We start from the raw sequence: 19,649 nt of genomic DNA, 5'->3' as shown, positions 1-19,649 counted from the left end.
AGTAAATTCAGTTAATAAGATTAGTTCCCAGGACAGAATACATTTGTTTAATAAGTAATGCATGACCTTGTGTTGCCTTCCACATGCAAATTACATTTATGGTAGATCTTTTTAAATAGAAGATCTTGAAAGGCTCTTAATAATTATTCTGAAAATTATTTTTACCATGGCCTAAAAAAGAAAAAAAATTACCTTAAGAAATTTGGGAAGTTAATGTGAAATTTATAATAAAAAATATTATGATTATAGTTTTTTTGGTGGTGGGGGCAGAGTGCTTGCACAAGTCCTGGGAAGTGGGCTAGAGGCAGGAGGACCAGCTTGAGTCCAGCTTGTGCTATGTGAGACCCTTTCTCAAAAAACTTGTAGTTTTAGGATGTTTCAATGGTTAACTGAAACATGTTCTGTTAAACAACATGAACTTGCTCTTTGGGGGTTAAAACAGTCCAATATTAGCAACTTTTAGAGACATCTGTCTACCTCCTCCCAGATAAATTGCCAGGCCTTAAACTACTTAAGATAGCTATATTTCTCTCTTCCCCTTCCTTCTTCTATCTTCCTTCCTTCCTTCCTTCCTCCCTCCCTCCCTCCCTCCCTCCCTCCCTCCCTCCCTTCCTTCCTTCCCTCCCTCCCTTCCTTCCTTCCCTCCCTCCCTTCCTTCCTTCCTTCCTCTCTCTCTCTTTCTCTCTCTCTCTCTTTGTTTCTTTCTTCTTTCTTGACAGACTCATTATATAGCTCAGGCTTGCCTTACATTTACAGTCTTCATGTTTCAGCCTCTCAAGGGCTAGTATTAGAGGCATGTGTCACCATGCTCAGCTCTGATAATTGCTTCTTAAAATATTCAGGTTTTTTTAAAAATAAATGTCATTTTTTGTTTTTCGAGGTAGGGTCTCAGTCTAGCTCAGGCTGACCTGGAATTCAGTCTGTATTCTCAGAGTGGCCTTGAACTCACAGTGATTCTCCTACCTCTGCCTCCTGAGTGCTGGGATTAAAGGTGTGTGACACCATGCACAGCAAAATTTTCAGTTTTTAAAAAATATTTTTATTTATTTGCAAGGAGAGAGAGAGACTGAATGGCATTGCAAGGGCCTCTTGCCACTGTAAACAAACTACAGATGCATGTGCCACTTTGTGCATCTGGCTTTATGTGGGTACTGAGGAATCAAACCTTGGCTGTCAGGTTCTGCAAGCAAGAGCCTTTATCTACTGAGCCATCTCCCCAGCCCTGAGGTTTCAATTTTAAACTTATAAATATGTAATCTTTTCAGGGGCAGTGGCTGAGTTCTATTTGTATGTAGCACACAGAAAGATATGCTCACTAGTCTATATGTGAGCAGCAAATTATAAATAATCACAATATAGTATTGAAACCTAGAAATTTTTCCAATTGTAGCACTTTCCAGATATGAAAACAGAGTTCCAAAGGGTAAGTGACTGATAGGGCTCTGACTAGAATTCAGGTTTCCTGATGGTCAATTTATGTCTTTTTCATCATCATGTTTTCTGATAATTATTATTCTTATTTTAATGTTTCTGATACTCTTGGTTTTGTGTTTTATTTCTTTTTAAAAATTGATGGTGTTGAGTTTGGATTGACATCACTGAGGAATGTAGAAGGGCTGGAATAAGAAGTGTGGATTAGAGGTATAGACATCATTAGCTGACTCACTTCTACTTCCTTTGTTATGTCTGAGTGTTGAGATTTGGCTTTTCATGTTTACTTTCAGATGACCTGCTACAGCTAATAGCATTATGTCCCCAAACTGAGTTAATTCACTGCCTCACTCAAGAAAGGGATGGAAAACCCCCATTTTTATCTTTTGGGCTTGTTATTCTTCACATGTTCTCCATGGATATGAGAAAAGTTGGCATAAAGCTACTTCAGGAAATAAGTAGAGGTGGGAAAGGTAAGTAGAGTCAAGCGTTGTGAAAGAAATAACAGTGGGTTATTTAGAGAAAATTTCATGGTAGTTATGTCTGAGTGACCTCAAATTTTCCATAGAGCCAGTATCAGTCATTTATGAATGCAAACAATACCATGGCAATACTACATACTTGGAGAAATTAGAATGAATAGAGAATCTTCATGTATTTTTTCCTTTAATATTTTTTGTTATTTTTTATTTAATGTATTTTTTATTGACAACTTCCATAATTGTAGACAATAACCCATGGTAATTCTCTCTCTCCCCCCACTTTCTCCTTTGAAATTCCACTCCCCATCATATTCCCTCCCCCTCTCAATCAGTTTCTATTTTATTTTGATGTCATAATATTTTCCTCATATTATGATGGCCTTGTGTAGGGAGTGTCAGGCACTATGAGGTCATGAGTATCCAGGCCATTTTGTTTCTGGAGGAGCACATTGTAAGGTGTCCTACCTTTACTTTGGCTCTTACATTCTTTCCGCCACCTCTTCTGCAATGGACCCTGAGCCTTGGAAGATGTGATAGAGATATTTCAGTGCTGAGCACTCCCCTGTCACCTCTTCTCAGTGCCATGGTGCTTTCTGAGCTATCCCAAGGTCACTGCCATCTGAAAAGAGAAGATTCTCTAACCAAAAGTGAGGCTAGCATATTAATGCTATTATTAATTTATTAATTCTATTAAAATATTAATATGGGTATGAACATTAAGAGAAGTGCTCACTGGGCAGTGTAGTGAGCATAGTATATATATTTAGCCAGACACCAGCAGACATTACACCTCTAAGGACTCAAGACTACCCTGTTGTAGGTTTTCAGTATCAGGAATGTATTCCCTCCCATGGAGATGGCCTCTAATCCAATTAGAGAGCAGCTGGTTTCTCCCATAACAGACATACCACTATTGAACCCATTGATTCATTTGGCCTGGCTGGCCAAATACAAGACTTGCAGTGTTTACTATTGGGTATCTCCACTGGTGATTTCTCTCTACCACTGAATTTCATGTATAGTTGCTTTTTTCCAGCTTTTTGTCAGCTAATCTTCATGGAGGATGTTTTCAGCTCAGCTCCAGCAGGATTTCTCGGTGACCTTGCAGCCTATGTATGTGGAGTCTTCAGCAATAGGGTCTGACCATCTATTCTATGATTTTGGGATATCAGTGACCCCCTTGGCCAACAACTCACTGTAAGGTATCCCATCCCTGGCACTGAAAATTTTCTAGTAACAATCTATGGCTTTTGAGTGATCCATTGTCCAAAAAAGTAGGTTTCCATATGATTTATTTATATCCTCTTAGATTTTGATTAGCCCTCCCTCCACCTTTCCTTTACTCAATCTCTTTCCCTGACCTCACTTAGGCCTTTTCACCCCATTAATCTGTTCTTCTATTTACATATATACAATACCATCCTATTAAGTCCCCCTCCCTCCCTTTCTATTCTCTTTGCATCCCCTTTCTAGCTTACTGGCCTCTGCTACTGAATTTTATTCCTACTCACATAGAAGTCCAGTCATTTGTAGCTATGATCCACATAAGAGACAGAATATGTGACATTTGGCTTTCTGGGCCTGGGTTACCTCACCAAGTATAATCTTTTCCTGATCCATGCATTTTCCAGAAAATTTCATTTTTATTTACCTCTGAGTAGAATTCTATTGTGTAAATGTGCTATATCTTTATTATCCACTCATCACTTGAGGGACATCTAGGCTGGTTCCATTTCCCAGCTATTGTGAACAGAGCAGCAATAAACATGGTTAATCAACTATCTGTAAGGTAGTGAGATGAGTCCTTAGGATATATGCTTAGGAGTGGTATAGCTGGGTCATATAGGAAATCTATTTTTAGCTGTCTCAGGAACCACCACACTGATTTCCACAATGGCTGGACCAGATTGCATTCCCACCAACAGTGTATGAGGGTTCCTCTTTTTCCACATTCTTGCCAGCATTTATGGTCATTTGTTTTCACGACGATGGTAGCCAATCTGACAGGAGTGACATGGAATCTCAACATAGTTTTAATCTGCATTTCTCTGATGGCTAGGGATATAGAACATTTTTTGAGATATTTATATGCCACCTGTATTTCTTCTTTTGATAACTTTCTATTTAGTTCCATAGCCCTCCCCCAATTGTTTTTCATTTTTCAAAGTAGAGTCTCACTCTAGCCCAGGCTGACCTGGAATTCACTTGGTAGTCTCAGGGTGGCCTCAAACTCATGGCGATCCTCCTACCTCTGCCTCCCAAGTATTGTGATTAAAAATGTGCACCACCATGCCTGGCACATAGCCCAGTTTTTAAATTGGGATTGTTTGATTTCTTATTATTTAGTTTTTTGTGTTCTTCATGTATCCTAAATATTAATCCTCTGTCAGATGTATAGCTGGCAAAGATTTTCTCCCATTCTGTAGGTTGCCTATTTGTTCCATTCACAGTATCCTTTGCTGTACAAAAGCTTTGTAATTTCATGAGTCCCCAGTAGTTGATCTGTGCTTTTATTTCCTGAGTGATTGGGGTTATATTCAGAAAGTCTTTGCCAAGACCATTATGTTGAAGGGTTTCCCCTACTTTTTCCTCTAGCAGTTTCAGAGTTTCAGGTCTGATATTAAGGTCCCTGGTCCATTTGCACCACTTCCTTGGTTAGGTTTATTTGAAGGTATTTTATTTTTTATTTTTTTGATGCAATTGTGAATGGGAGTAGTTTTCTCATTTCATCCTCTGTGTGTTTGTTGTTAGTATATAGGAAGGCTAATGATTTCTGTGTATTTATTTTGTATCTTGCTACATGGCTATAGGTGTTTATCATCTCTAACATAAGTCTTTAGAGTCCTTTATATATAGAATCATATCATCTGCAAATAATGCTAACTTTATCTCTTCCTTTCTAACTTGTATCCTTTTTGTGTGTGTCTTTTGCCTTATTGCTATGGCTAAGAATTCCAGTACTATATTAAATAAAAATGGGCACAGGGGACACTCTTGTCTTGTTCCTGATTTTAGTGGAAAAGCTTCAAGTTTTTCTCCATTTACTATTATGTTGGCTGTAGGTTTGTCATAAATAGCCTTTATTATGTTGAGATATGTTCCTTCTATTCCCAGTATCTGTAGGACATTTTTTTTTTCTTTGAGAGAGAGAGAATCAGAGAGAGGGAGAGAGAGAATGGGCATGCCAGGGCCTCCAGCCACTGCAGAGGAACTCCAGATGCATGTGCCTCTTTTTGCATCTGGCTTATGTGGATCTTGGAGAATTGAACTAGGGTCCTTTGGCTTTACAGGCAAATGTCTTAACTGCTAAGCCATCTCTCCAGTCCCTCTGTAGGACTTTTATCATAAATGGATGTTGAATTTTGTCAAATGCTTTTTCTGCATGTAATGAGATGATCATGTGATTTTTGTCTTTCAGTTTATTTATATAGTATATCACATTTATTGATTTGCATATGTTAAAACATCCCTGCATCTCTGGGATAAAGCCTACTTGGTAATAGTGAGTGATCTTTTTCACACATTCTTGTATCCTGTTTGCCAATATTTCGTTGAGAATTTTTATATCTATATTCATGAGGGAGATTGGTCTGTAATTTTCTTTTTTTGTTCTGCCTTTGTCTTGTTTTGGAGTCAGGGTGATGCTAGCTTTGTAGAAGGAGTTTGGTAGGATTCCTTCGTTTTCTATTTTATGGAAAAGTTTGGGAAGCATTGGTGTTAGTTCTTCTATGAAGGTCTGATAAAATTCACCAGTGATTCCATCTGGGCCTAGACTTTTTTTAGTTGGGAAATTTTCTTTTTATAACTGTTTGGATCTCCATATTTGTTATAGGTCTATTTAAGTGGTTAGTTTCATCTTGATTTAATTTGGTAAGTCATATAAATCAAGGAAATCATCCATTTCTTTCAGATTTTCAAACTTAGTGGAATATATGTTCTTATAGTATGTTCCTATGATTTTTTGAATTTTTCTGGTATCTGTTGAGAATCTTTATTAAGCCCAAAGAGAATGTCATACTAAGTTGAAAAGTTGACATTGTACTAACATCATTATCTATACTAGCATATTTATCATATTTATCAATATTTCTATATGTATTTTAAATGTTAGTTATAAACTTTACAAAGTTTGATTTACAAATCTAGTATATGCATATTTACTTATGTTACTTCCTCTGAATCTACTTTGCTTTGAGGTCAACAGTAATGAACGTAATTTCCTTTCCCTCTACCTTTCATTAATTTAACAGAGGAGCAGACAGTTTTAAAAAATATTGTCTGGGGGCTGGAGAGATGGCTTAGCGGTTAAGCGCTTGCCTGTGAAGCCTAAGGACTCCGGTTCGAGGCTCGGTTCCCCAAGTCCCACGTTAGCCAGATGCACAAGGGGCGCACGCATCTGGAGTTCGTTTGCAGAGGCTGGAAGCCCTGGCGCGCCCATTCTCTCTCTCTCCCTCTATCTGTCTTTCTCTCTGTGTCTGTCACTCTCAAATAAATAAATAAAATATTTAAAAAAAAATATTGTCTGGGGTCAAGGAAAGAAGGGAAACTTACCTGAAGTTATCATTGTGGATATTAACTAAAGTATTTTAAAGAAAAAGTAACAACTATGGTCAAAATAAAATAGTAGTGATGATAGTACTCTAAAGACATTTCCTCCATAATGAAGTTTCATAGGTAATACAAGTAATAAGTAAGAAATTAGTTCTGTGCATTGTATAAAGTACTTATTGTGGAAGCATGAGTATGAGTTTAACTCCCAGGATCCACTTCAAGGGGAATACTGTAGTGAGTATCTTTGTTTTTTGTTTTTGTTGTTTGTTTTTCTCTTGAGATAGGGTCTCACTCTAGCCCAGACTGACTGGGAACTCACTCTGTAATCTCGGTTTTTTTTTTGTTTGTTTGTTTGTTTTTTTGCAAGGCATTAAGCCCAGGGTTTTGTGCATGCTAGGTAAGCATTGGTTAGCTCTGTTCCTTGTTTTTTTTTTTTTTTTTTCAGTTTTACTTTATAATCTCGGTTTTTATTATGACAACATTTTAGTTATTGAAGCATTTAAGTGGGTGTTTCATTTTTAACCAGTTCAGGCTGGCCTAGAACTCATAGCAATCCTCCTATCTCAGCCTCCCTCAGTGCTGGGATTAAAGGTGTGCACCATGCCCAGCTCGCATGTTTAATCCAGCATGTCTACAGTGAAAAGGAAGGCAGAAACAGGAATCCTCCAGAAGCTCACCAACCAGCTAGCCTGGCAAACATGGCTGAGAATAATGGAAAACTATGCTTCAAACAAGATGGAAGAAAAGGACCCACATCTGAGGTTGTCCTCATTTCTACCTGTCTACCAGTGACATGCATACACTCACACCCACAGATGTCCACATCATACAGACACACACAAAATAAATTAGTTCTATAAACTGATAAATGCCAAAGATCATTACTATCATTTTCTTTTTTGAATTTTTTAAAGGACAGAATTATCTCATTTTCTTTAAGGAAATTTTGGTGGGCTGGAGAGTTGGCTTGGTGGTTAAGGCGTTTGCCTGCAAAGCCAAAGGATCTTGGTTCAATTTGCCAGGACCCATGTAAGTCAGATGCATCAGATAGTACATGCATCTAAAGTTCATTTGCAGTGGCTGGAGGCCCTGGCACACCCATTCTCTCCCTCTCTCTGCCTATTGCTCTCTCTCTCAAATAAATAAATAAAATATATTTAAAAACAAAAAAGAAAACATTGGTTATAGAAATTACATCATTAAGAGAAAGGATTATAGCTTATCAAAATGTTTATTAAATCCTTGGGACAGCACAGTGTTTAAAGAATCATGAAAACTCAAGCAATGGGTTCTCAGTTTACTTGATAGTTACTAGTAGTGCCTTATAGATTCTGTGGATAAGGAGGGGCCCCACACCTGGCAATATCTGTATTTTTAAGAATTGTTTGGTGTGGATTATCAAATAAAAATAAATTTCATAGTGTAATACTGTATTTTCTTCCAGATGCAGTAGAACATCTTGTGATAAGTGACTCATTTTGCTCCCTGGAAAATTGGCAAGAAATAGCAAGTATATGTTCACAGAATGGCTTTGAAAAATTATCCAGTGCTATCATATCCATTCTTCGATCTCAGGCTGGAGTTACAGACATTTCTGAAGATGATACAGTCAACTTAATGGAACACGTTTTTTGGTAGTTCTACATTTTAACCAGTTGAGGAAACTTGTACAACATTTTACATGTATTGGTTGGGCTAACTTGTTTTGGCATAATTAACATAAATAAACATAACCAGAAATAAAATAAAATAAACATAAATCTAGAGTACAAAGCTCTTGGAAATAAATCACACTTCTTTTGTTTTCCTCAAGTTTTATTAACATCTTCCATGATTATAAAAAATATTCCATGGAAATAACCTCCTTCCCCCCATTTTCCCCTTTGAAATTCCATTCTCTAACGTATCCCCTACCCATCTCAATCAGTCTCTCTTTTATTTTGATGTCATAATCTTTTCCTACTCTTATGATGGTCTTGTTTAGGTAGTGTCAGGCACTATGAGGTCATGGATATCCAGGCCATTTTATGTCTGGAGGGAGCACTTTGTAAAGAGTCCTACCCTTCTTTTGGCTCTTACATTTTTTCCACCACCTCTTCTGCATTAGACCCTGAGCCTTGGAAGGTGTAATAGAGATATTACTCAGTACTCCAGTCACTTCTTTCCAAAATCATGATACCTTTTTAATTGTCCCAAGATCACTGCCATCTGAAAAGAGAAGATTGGCTACCAAAAGTGAGAGTAGCATTAATATAAGGGTATGAATATTAAGAGAAGTACTTACTGGCCAGTTTGATAAGCATGGTATATACATTTTTCCAGACATCAGCAGATGTTCACCCCTAGGGCTCATGCCTACCCCTGTTTTAAGTTTTCAGTATCAGGGATGTATTCCCCCCCCATGGAGCAGGCCTCCAGTCCAATTAGAGGGCAGTTTGTTTTCACCATGATAGACATGCCACTATTGCACCTGTTCGCTCATTTGGCCTGGCTGGCCAAATATAAGGCTTGCAATGTCCACTGTTGAGTATCTTCACTGGTGATATCTCTTTCTCCCATTGAATTGCATGTAGAATGGCTTCTTCCAGATTTCTGTCAGCTAGTCTACATGGAGGAGGTTATCGGCTCAGTTCCAGCAGGATTTCTCAGTGGCCTTGCAGCCCAAGTATGTGGAGTCATCAGCAGTAGGGTCTTATCATCTTCCTGGTGGGAAACCAAGGGTCTGGGCAGTGACCTATAATGTTTTGGAGGCATCAGGATCCTCCCTGGCCATCAACTCCCTGTAGAGTATCCCATCCCTGGCACTGATATTTTTCTAGTAACTGTCTATGGCTCCAGAGTGTTCCATTGGTCCAAATTTGGGAGGATTCCATATGATTTATTTGCATCCTCTTAGATTTTGATTAGCCCTCCCTCCACCTTTCCTTTACTCAATCTCTTCCCCTGACCTCACTTTGGGCCCCTCCCCCCCAGCCCCGTTAATCTATTCTACTTACATATATACAATACCATTCTATTAAGTACTGCCCTCCCTCCTTTCTCTTTCATTTAGATCTCTTTTTTAGTTTACTGGCCTCTGCTACTGAGTTTTTTCATTCTCACACAGAAGCCCAATCATCTGTAGCAAGGATCCACATATGAAAGAGAACATGTGGCACTTGGCTTTCTGGGCCTGGGTTACCTCACTTAGTGTAATCCTTTACAGATCCATCCATTTTCCTGCAAATTTCATAACTTCACTTTTCTTTACCGCCGAGTAGAACTCCATTGTATAAATGTGCCATATCTTCATTATCCACTCATCAGTTGAGGGACATCTAGGCTGGTTCCATTTTCCAGCTATTATAAATTGAGCAGCAATAAACATGGTTGAGCATGTACTTCTAAGGAAATGAGATGAGTCCTTAGGACATATGCCTAGGACTACTTTAGCTGGGTCATATGGCAGATCTATTTTTAGCTGACTTAGGAACCTCCACACTGGACCAGATTGCATTCCCACCAACAGTGTAGAAGGTTTCCACTTTTTCCACATCCCTGCCAGCATTTATGATCATTTGTTTTCATGATGGTAGCCAATCTGACAGGAGTGAGATGGAATCTCAACATTGTTTTAATCTGCATTTCCCTGATGATTAGGGATGTAGAACATTTTTTTAGATGCTTATACACCCTTCGCATTTCATCTTTTGAGAACACTCTATTTAGCTCCATAGCCCATTTTTTAATTGGGTTGTTTGATTTCTTATTATTTAATTTTATGAGTTCTTTGTATATCTTAGCTATTAATCCTTTATCAGATATATACCTGGCAAGGGTTTTTTCCCATTCTGTAGGTCACCTCTTTGCTTTATTCACAGTGTCCTTTGCAGTACAAAATCTTTGTAATTTCATGAAGTCCTAGCAGTTACTCTGTGGTTTTATTGCCTGTGCAATTTGTGTTATATTCAGAAAGTCTTTGCCAAGACCAATATGTTGAAGGGTTTCCCCTACTTTTTCCTCTAGCACTTTCAGAGTTTCCAGTCTGATGTTAAGGTCTTTAATCCATTTGGATTTAATTCTTGTGCATGGAGAGAGAGAAGAATCTATTTTCATCCTTCTACAGATACATATCCAGTTTTCTCAGCACCATTTGCTGAGGAGACTATCTTTTCTCCAATGAGTATTTTGGCATTTTTATTGAATATCAGGTGGACTTATGTCTGGGTCCTCTATTCTGTTCCATTGATCTACATGTCTTCTTTTGTGCCAGTAGCATGCTGTTTTTGTTACTATGGCTCTGTAGTATAGGTTAAAATCAGTGGTGGTGATACCACCAGCCTTATTTTTATTGCTCAGTATTATTTTAGATATTCGAGGGTATTTTTTTTTGTGATTCCAAATGAATTTTTGGATTGTTTTTTTTTCTATTTCTGTGAAGAATGCCATTGGAATTTTGATGGGGATTGCATTAAATGTGTAGATTGCTTTTGGAAAGACTACCATTTTCACAATATTGATTCTTCTGATCCAGAAACAAGGGATGCTTTTCCATTTCCTAGTGTCTTCTGCAATTTGTTGCTTGAGTGTTTTAAAGTTTCCACGGTGGACATCCTTCACTTCCATGGTTAGGTATATTACAAGGTACTTTATTTATTTATTTATTTTTGATGCAATTGTGAATGGGATTAATTGTCTGATTTCATCCTCTGTCTATTGTTAGCATATAGGAAGGCTACTGATTTCTGTGTATTTATTTTGTATCCTGCTACATGGCTGTAGGTTTTGATCAGCTCTCACAGTTTGCTGGTAGAGTCTTTAGGGTCTGTGGTGGTTTGATTCAGGTGTCCCCCATAAACTTAGGTGTTCTGAATGCTAGGTTCCCAGCTGATGGATATTTGGGAATTAATGCTTCCTGGAGGGAGTGTATTGTTGGGGGCGGGCTTATGGGTATTAAAGCCAGTTTCCCCTTGCCAGTGTTTGGCACACCCTCCTGTTGCTGTGGTCCACCTTCTGTTGGCCAGGGGGTGATGTCCACCCTTTGCTCATGACATCATTTTCCCCTGCCATCGTGGAGCTTCCCCTCAAGCCTGTAAGCCAAAATAAATCTCTTTTTCCCAGAAGCTACTCTTGGTTGGGTGATTTCTACCAGCAATGCAAACCCGGACTGCAACATGGTCCTTTATATATAGAATCATATCATCTGCAAATAATGGTAACTTGATCTCTTCCTTTCCAATTTGTATCCCTTTTATGTGCCTCTCTTGCCTTACTGCTATGGCTAAGACTTCCAGTACTATATTAAATAAAAGTGGGAACAATGAACACCCTTGTTGTGTTCCTGATTTTAGTGGAAAAGCTTCCAGTTTTCCCCCATTTAGTATTATGTTGGCTGTGGGCTTGTCATAAATAGCCTTTATTATATTGAGATATGTTCCTTCTATTCCCAGTCTCTGTAGGACTTTTATAATGAAGGGATTTTGGATTTTCTCAAATCCTTTTTCTGTGCCTAAAGAGATGATCATGAGATTTTTGTCCTTCAACCCTTTTATATAATGTATTACACTTATCGATTTGCATATGTTGAACCATCCCTGCATCTCTGGGATAAAGCCTGCTTGTTTGGGATGAGTGATCTTTTTGATATACTCTTGTATTCTGTTTGCCATTATATTTTTTTAAATTTTTATTTATTTATTTAGAGTGACAGGCAGAGAGAGAAAGAGGCAGAGAGAGAGAGAGAGAGAGAGGGAGAGAGAGAAAATAGGCGTGCCAGGGCCTCCAGCCACTGCAAACTAACTCCAGACGCATGTACCCCCTTGTGCATCTGGCTAATGTAGGTTCTGGAGAATCGAGCCTTGAACCAGGGTCCTTAGGCTTCACAGGTAAGTGCTTACCCACTAAATTATCTCTCCAGCCCTGTTTGCCAATATTTTGTTGAGAATTTTTACATCCATGTTCATGAGGGAGATTGGTTTGTAATTTTCCATTTTTGTTCTATCTTTGCCTGGTTTTGGTATCAGGGTGATGCTGGCTTCATACAAGGAGTTTGGTAGGATTCCTTCTTTTTCTATTTTATGGAAAAGCTTAAGAAGCAATGGTGTTAGTTCTTCCCTGAAGGTCTGGTAAAATTCACCAGTGAATCCACTTGGGCCTGGAATTTTTTTACTTGGGAGATTATTGATAACTGCTTGGATCTCCATACTTGTTATAGGTCTATTTAAGTGATTAATCTCATTTTGATTTAATTTAGGCAGGTCATATAAATCAAGGAAATCATCCATTTCTTTCAGATTTTCAAACTTAGTGGAGTATGTGTTCTTATAGTATGTCCCTATGATTTTTTGAATTTCTGTGGTATCTGTTTTGATGTTACCTTTTTCATCTCTAATTTTATTAATTTGTGTCTCTTCTCTTTCTTTTGGTCAGATTTGCTAAGGCTTTATCAATCTTGTTTATCCTTTCAAAGAACCAACTCTTTGTTTCATTGATTCTTTGGGTTGCTTTTTTGGTTTCAATTTTTTTTTAAATTTCTGCCCTAATCTTTATTATTTCTTCCTGTCTACTGAATTTTGGTTTGCCTTGTTCTTCTTTTTCCAAGGCTTTAAGGTAAAGCATTAAGTTCTTTACTTGTGACCTTTCTAATTTCTTAATATAGGCACTTAAAGCTATAAATTTACCTCTTAGAACTGCCTTCATTGGGTCCCAGAGATTTTGGTATGTTGTGTTCTCATTATCATTTGATTCTATAAAGTTTTTGATTTTCTTCTTAATTTCTTCATTGACCCATTCATCATTTAGTAGTGTATTGTTTAGTTTCCATGAATTTGTGTATGCTCTATAGCCTTTCTTGCTATTGATTTGTAGTTTGATTCCATTGTAGTCAGATAGAATGTAAGGAATTATTTCAATTTTCTGTATTTGTTAAGATTTGCTTTGTGTCCTAATAGATGGTCTATTTTAGAGAATGTTCCATGTGCTGCTGAAAAGAATGCATATTCTACTGCATTTGGATGATATATATATATATGTGCGTGTGTATGTATATATAATTTATAAATACATGTTATATAATATATAATAATAATATAATATATATTATATAATATAATAAATATATAATACATATAATATATTATAAATATATATATGTTATATATATTATATATGTTATACATATATGTTATATATTTGGGTGAAATAGATATATGTTATATATGTTAGGTATATATATGTTAGGTCTGTTTTTTCTATGACCTCATTTAGTCCACATGCCTCTCTGGTTATTGCATTGCAGGATGACCTGTCAATTGATGAGAGTGGGGTGTTAAAGTACCCCATTACCATTGTGTTTGGTTTTATCTGTGACCTTAGTTCTAATAGCATTTATTTGATGAATTTGGGGGCCCCCATGTTAGGTGCATATATGTTTAGGATTGTAATGTCCTCCTGTTGGAGTGTGCCCTTAATCAATATAAAGTGAACTTCCTTATCTTTCTTAAGTAATTTTGGACTGACGTCTACCTTGTCCAATATTAAGATACCAACCCCTGCTTGTTTTCTAGGTCCATTTGGTTGAAACTCCATTTTTCAACCTTTCACCCTAAGATAGTGGCCATCCTTTGTAGAAAGATGGGTTTCTTGGAGGCAACAAGTTGGAGCATCCTGCTTTTTAACCCAGTCTGCAAACCTATGTCTTTTGGTTGGTGCATTGAGGCTGTTGATATTAAAAGATATTATTGAAAGGATTGTATTTATTTTTGCCATTTTTTTGTAGTTCTTCCAGTTTTACTGTCGCTCTCTTATGTTAACTACTATTTGAGTATTCTTTGTTTTATCCCGGTTCCTTATATGTGTGCTTTTCTTTTTCTTCAGCATGGAGTATTCTTTCAAGTATTTTCTGTATATCTGCTTTTTTTTTTTTTGTTTTGTTTTTGTTTTTTTCAAGGTAGGGTCTCGCTCTGGTCCAGGCTGACCTGGAATTAACTCTGTCATCTCAGGGTAGCCTTGAACTCATGGCAATCCTCCTACCTCTGCCTCCCGAGTGCTGGGATTAAAGGCATGCGCCACCACGCCCGGCTCTGTATATCTTCTTTTATCTTCAAATACTCCTTTAGTCTGATTTTTTTGTGTGCGTGTGTGGAATTTCCTTATTTTTCCATCTATTTGAATGGATAGCTTTGCAGGATAAAATAACCTTGCTTGACCTTTGTTATCTTTCAGAACTTGGAATACATCACTCCACTCCCTTCTGGCTTTTAAAGTTTGTGTTGAATAATCTGATGTAATCCTGATAGGCTTGCCTTTGTAGGTATCCTGATTTTTCTCTCTGGCTGCTTTCAATATTTATTCCTTGGTTTGTGTTTTTGGTAGTTTGATTGTAATATGGTGAGGAGAGGTTCTTTCCAGGTTTTGTCTGGCTGGTGTTCTAAAGGATTCCTGTATCTGCATTGGCACCTCTTTCCCAATTTGGGGGAAGTTTTCTTCTATGATTTTGTTGAAGATGCCTACTATGCCTTTGGAGTGAAATTCTTCTACTATGCCCTGAATTCTTATGTTTGATCTTTTCATAGTGTCCTGAATATCTTGCAATTCCCATTTATACTTTTCTATTAGTTTGTCTTTCTCTCTGTTGGACTGTATTAGATCTACCACCTGGTCTTCTTGTTTAGATATTCTGTCTTCTCCTTCCCCAATTTTACTTGTGAGGTTTTCTACTGAGTTTTTAATTTCATTAACTGTGTTCTTTATTGATAGTAATTCTAACTGGTTTTTCTTTATTATTTATATTTCCTTATTTATGTCTAGTATTGACCTCTTTATTTCATTAAATTGGCATCCTGTGTCTCTTTGCTTCCTTTGATTTCTTCTTTGAACATATTTGTAATCATTCATTGAAATCTTTCTCAGGTATTTCCTCTAACTCGTTCTCACTGGAGGTCTTTTCTGTTGCATTAATACTTTTTGATAGATTTATATTGTCTTTATTTTTGGTGTTTCTTGTGTTACAATGTATATATTTTTGCATCCTGGATTATTTAATGATTGGATTTTCTAGTTAGCTAGGTATTATTAGATATATCAATCAATCTAATGTTATATATCTTCAGGGTAGGGGCTTAAGGCACTAGGTGTGGCTCTCAGGACTCTCAGAGTATCTACAAAAGTGACCCTAGGTGTTGGGTTTGCCTGCTATGAGAGTATTCAAGTAGGCTGAGTGGAACAAAATACTGACAGTTTCTAAAATTTAACTAAACATTGTACACTTTCAATGTAAAACAGCACAAAGTATTTATCCAAGAGTAGGTATTATGATAACCAGATCCTCTGTCCCTCAGGATGTGTGGTGCCCCACCCACACTCTTGACAACAAGGAGGTTAAAATTTCTTGTGTGTTGAGGGTTCCAAGTCAGCTTGTGAACACGTGAGCCCCTTCCCTAATGTATAACAGAAGAGGAAAAAATCCACTATAAATCAAGAAGCAACAAATAACAAGTCCAAAATATAGCTTATTTCGGAATAGCAAACCTGACCATCCATCAGATTTAACACATAATTTATCCTGATATGGAAGGTGCAATTAGCACTTCTGGTTCAGACCTATATACCAGGTTTATTAGGTTGGTACTGACCTGGTGTAATCCCAGTTACCTTTTGGGATGATTTTGGTCTCTGTTATGCTGCACTCCTGCGTGGGTCCCTCTTTGTTGAGCTGTGGGTTCAAGTATTCGGGCCAGTTCGCTGGATCCCTGTTCTTTTCCCAGGAGCTGGGCACTGGTTGTGGGGGAGGGGAGGCTGCCAATGCTGGCTCTAGTTCTCTTGCTGGTTCATGTGATCTTCTACCTTGTGATCTGCTCCTGTGTTATTCACTGCCATTCTCCTTTCTCCTTTCTCATTTCTTGGGTTTTCAAAGAGCTTAGATGTGAGTTGTAAATCCTCTCACCTGGCTTTTCCTGCGGCTCAAGCCGAGCCTGGCAGCTGTGGTCCCACGGACCTTGCACCCCCACTGCTGGAGCTGCTTCTGCCACCCTATGTGAGCTCTGGATCTCTCCTACTTCTCCGCTGCCATTTCAATTTCCTACACACCTCTTTTTAGTAAAAGTGTGTATTTTGCTGGGTTTTCTCTTTTTTGGCTTTTCCCCCCTACGTTGCCTTGGCATTGTTCCTACGCTGCCATTTTAACTGGGAATCCCAGTCACACTTCTTTATTATGATATTATTTAAGTTATTGGATCATTTAAGTCATTGTTTCCTTTATACCCTATTACACTAAATCTTCATAAAAGGGCTATTACACTAAATCTTCATAAAAGTCAAGATTCTAACTTTGTGTTAAACAGCATAGGCATTTCTATCTTTTTTTTAGTGCACTTCTATCTAATGACCTAAACTAATGTCCACATAGACTCCTCTCTCATCGTCTAAGGTGATAGCTGGAACTGAAGAAGGTGTGCGTGGTATTTTCTCTTTAGTCTAACTTCCCAAATACCAAATACTGTAAGCATGCCTTGACAAGATTTGAACTGCTAGAAAAAACCTAGAATAACCTTGTTCTGCCTATTTAAAGATAGCCCTGAGCTTGGGTATATGTAAATATGTTAAAGACTAGACTCCTTCTACAGTGTATAATATTGGCCTGTTCTCATTCAAAGGGAAGACCAGCCAAATTTTGTATAGAAATAGACCTCAAATACTTTTAAGCACAGAAAATATATCATTGTGTGCTGGGCATGAGGATGAACACCTGTGATCCAAGCACTCAGGAGGCTGAGGAAATAGGATGATCAGTGTGGGGTCAGCCTGGGCACATAGTGAAACCCTGTTTCAAAGAAAATAAAAGACAATGACAACAATAACAACAACAAAGTGATTTTGTATGACTTCAAATGTCTGGATGAGAATTTAAAAATCCAGAGCTCTATGCTCTAGACAGGTATGATACTCAAGCAATCAGAAAGGGATGGCCACCATTTAAGCAGAATAGATCTCAAGTAATCAGAATAGCTTACAGTCCTTGTACCACATCAGGCTGTTCCAGCTACATGCCAGCCTTGACCATGGAACATGATAAAAATGAGATAGTGTAAGATAAAATAAGAGCAAAGAGTATAATATTCTCTCCTAATAAATTAATGTATCTTTTTCTTGCATGGTAGAAGGAATATGAACTGGGAATGAGACAGCTTTATATTAAAATTCTGGTATTAGCTGTTATTCATTTAGAAAAGTAATACCTTCCCTGCCCTAGCCTTGCTATGAGGATTTGTGATGACTCGTCTGTATAGTGTAAACATGTAACATCATGGATAAACTTAGTAGAAGATGACTGTTATTTCTTTATTTTTATTTTTATTTATTTGCAAGAAGAGAGAGAGAATGAGCATGCCAGGGCCTCTTGCCATGGTAAAAAAAAAAAAAACAACTCTAGACACATGTGCCACTTTGTGCAACTGGCTTTATGTGGTTACTGGGGAATCAAACTCAGACCATCAGACTTTGTAAGGAAGTGCCTTAACTTTTGGGCCATCTCTCCAGTCCGATGGCTGTTATTTCTATGGAGAAGGTCCCAGGCATATATCCTTTCTTTAGGTTATACTTACTAAATTTCACATTTCTGTCCATTTGTATGATATAGTTATTCTTCTTTGAAGCATTTGATGTAGTTATCTAACATATTACTTGTATTAAACTACCTATCCAAACTCATGTTATAGTTACATGGCATATATTATAAATCCAGAATTTTACTGACTCAATGTAATTTTTCTATATACTGTGAAACATAGTACTGGTTAATTATAATTTGGATTCCTAAAACTTACTTTTTTTACTAACATAAAATGGTTTACAAAGCAATATATTACTGAGATACTGTAATAAATAATGATATTTTATTTCTAGCCTCATGTATTAGCTGTGATTTTTGAAAAGAAGAAAGAATACTAAATCAGGCTGCCAACAGGCCTGTCATGGCTCTGGGAACATTGTGGAAGAGGGGCAGAAAGATTGTAAGAGTCACAAAGTGGATAGGAATACCCTGAGGCATAATTCCCCCCCCACCCCCTAGGGACTGACTGAGGCCTTCGTGATCCCACAGTGAATATAATAAACTCACTAAGCAGAGCCCCAGGTTAATGGGAGCCAGGGCCAAGGGATATAGCCTGTGTGTGTGTGTATAGATTGCTCAGTGGTTAAGGTGGTGTTTGCCTTGCCTGCAAAACCTAACAACCCAAGTTTGATAGAACCTATATAAAGCCACATGCATAAAAGGGGTGCATACATCTGGTGTTCATTTGCAGTGGCTATAGGGCCTGGTGCACCTATTCTCTCTCTTTGCTTGCAAATAAATGAATAATTTTTTTTTAAAAGACAAAGAAGAGATGGGAAAAAAACAGAGAGACTGTTTCAGCAGCATTGATTTTTTTTTTTTTGCTGTTACTATGCAAAGATGCGAAAACAAGAAATATTGCATAAGGATGTTCATGGAGAGACACAAGAGAGATAGGGTTGCACAGTCCAGTCCAGCAGAGAGGTCCTTTGGTTACCAAATTCTGTAATAGAAGAGAACAGAGTGATGCTGATCCAAGAGGATGGGAATTCAGAGTGGGGCAGTGTTTCAGGGACTGGACATGGCAGAATATGGGATGTAGGTTGAATCATGACATCTGAAAGAGCCAGTATAGTAAGGCAAAGCTATTCTGAAGGCCTTGAGTTAGCTGTGATGAACCATGAAGCAGAAGATTCTGGGCAAGAGAGACTTTCAGGATGAAATAGCATGGAAATCTAGAATCTTACATATAAAACACAGGATACTGGTGGTGGGTAGATATTTGGAGGGGGATAGAACTCCATCAGGGAAGATCCATCCAATCATGTTACTATGATTTGCTCATGAAGGGACTGAGGAGGTCACCACAGACAGGAGAAACAAGTGTCAATCCAGGTTTCTAATGGCTGAGTTGATGTAATTGAGAACTGGAGCATTGTCTGACCTGCTGCATTCAGATTATTGGAGTGTTTCACAGAGAGACCACAAGGCCAGTGAGTGGATGATTTTGAGACATAGAATGTTGATGGCAATGGATATGGGTCAGTGGTTACAATGGGTCAGTGGCACATTGGGCAAAAGGTACAAAAAGAGGGGCTGAGCTTAATGAGGAGGGTATTCGTGGGGGAGGAAATCAGGCAGGCCAAAGAGCCCAAATT

General features: G+C 37.8%; 1 protein-coding gene across 8 annotated transcripts in view; it reads left to right on the top strand.

The window, feature by feature from the left end:
• Positions 1–8,257, top strand: part of Clhc1 (clathrin heavy chain linker domain containing 1) — an 81,707-nt gene extending 73,450 nt beyond the window's left edge. For 5 of the 8 annotated variants that reach the window (XM_045148448.1, XM_045148451.1, XM_045148449.1 and 2 more), the window contains 3 exons: positions 1,725–1,904; positions 7,032–7,225; positions 7,909–8,036. In XM_045148448.1, coding sequence (XP_045004383.1) covers positions 1,725–1,904; positions 7,032–7,225; positions 7,909–7,917 — 383 coding nt within the window. In that variant the 3' untranslated portion in view covers positions 7,918–8,036. Of the gene's footprint in view, positions 1–1,724; positions 1,905–2,949; positions 3,111–7,031; positions 7,226–7,908 lie in introns of all 8 variants that reach the window. The other 3 variants (XM_045148452.1, XR_006636870.1, XM_004668954.2) reach the window with 3 other exon arrangements.
• Positions 8,258–19,649: the final 11,392 nt, after the last annotated feature.

Source organism: Jaculus jaculus, chromosome 4 (genome assembly GCF_020740685.1).
Source record: "Jaculus jaculus isolate mJacJac1 chromosome 4, mJacJac1.mat.Y.cur, whole genome shotgun sequence".
Classification (NCBI taxonomy): Eukaryota; Metazoa; Chordata; class Mammalia; order Rodentia; family Dipodidae; genus Jaculus; species Jaculus jaculus.
Note: the sequence above shows the minus strand (reverse complement) of the source record. Positions and strands in the feature narration are given on the sequence as shown.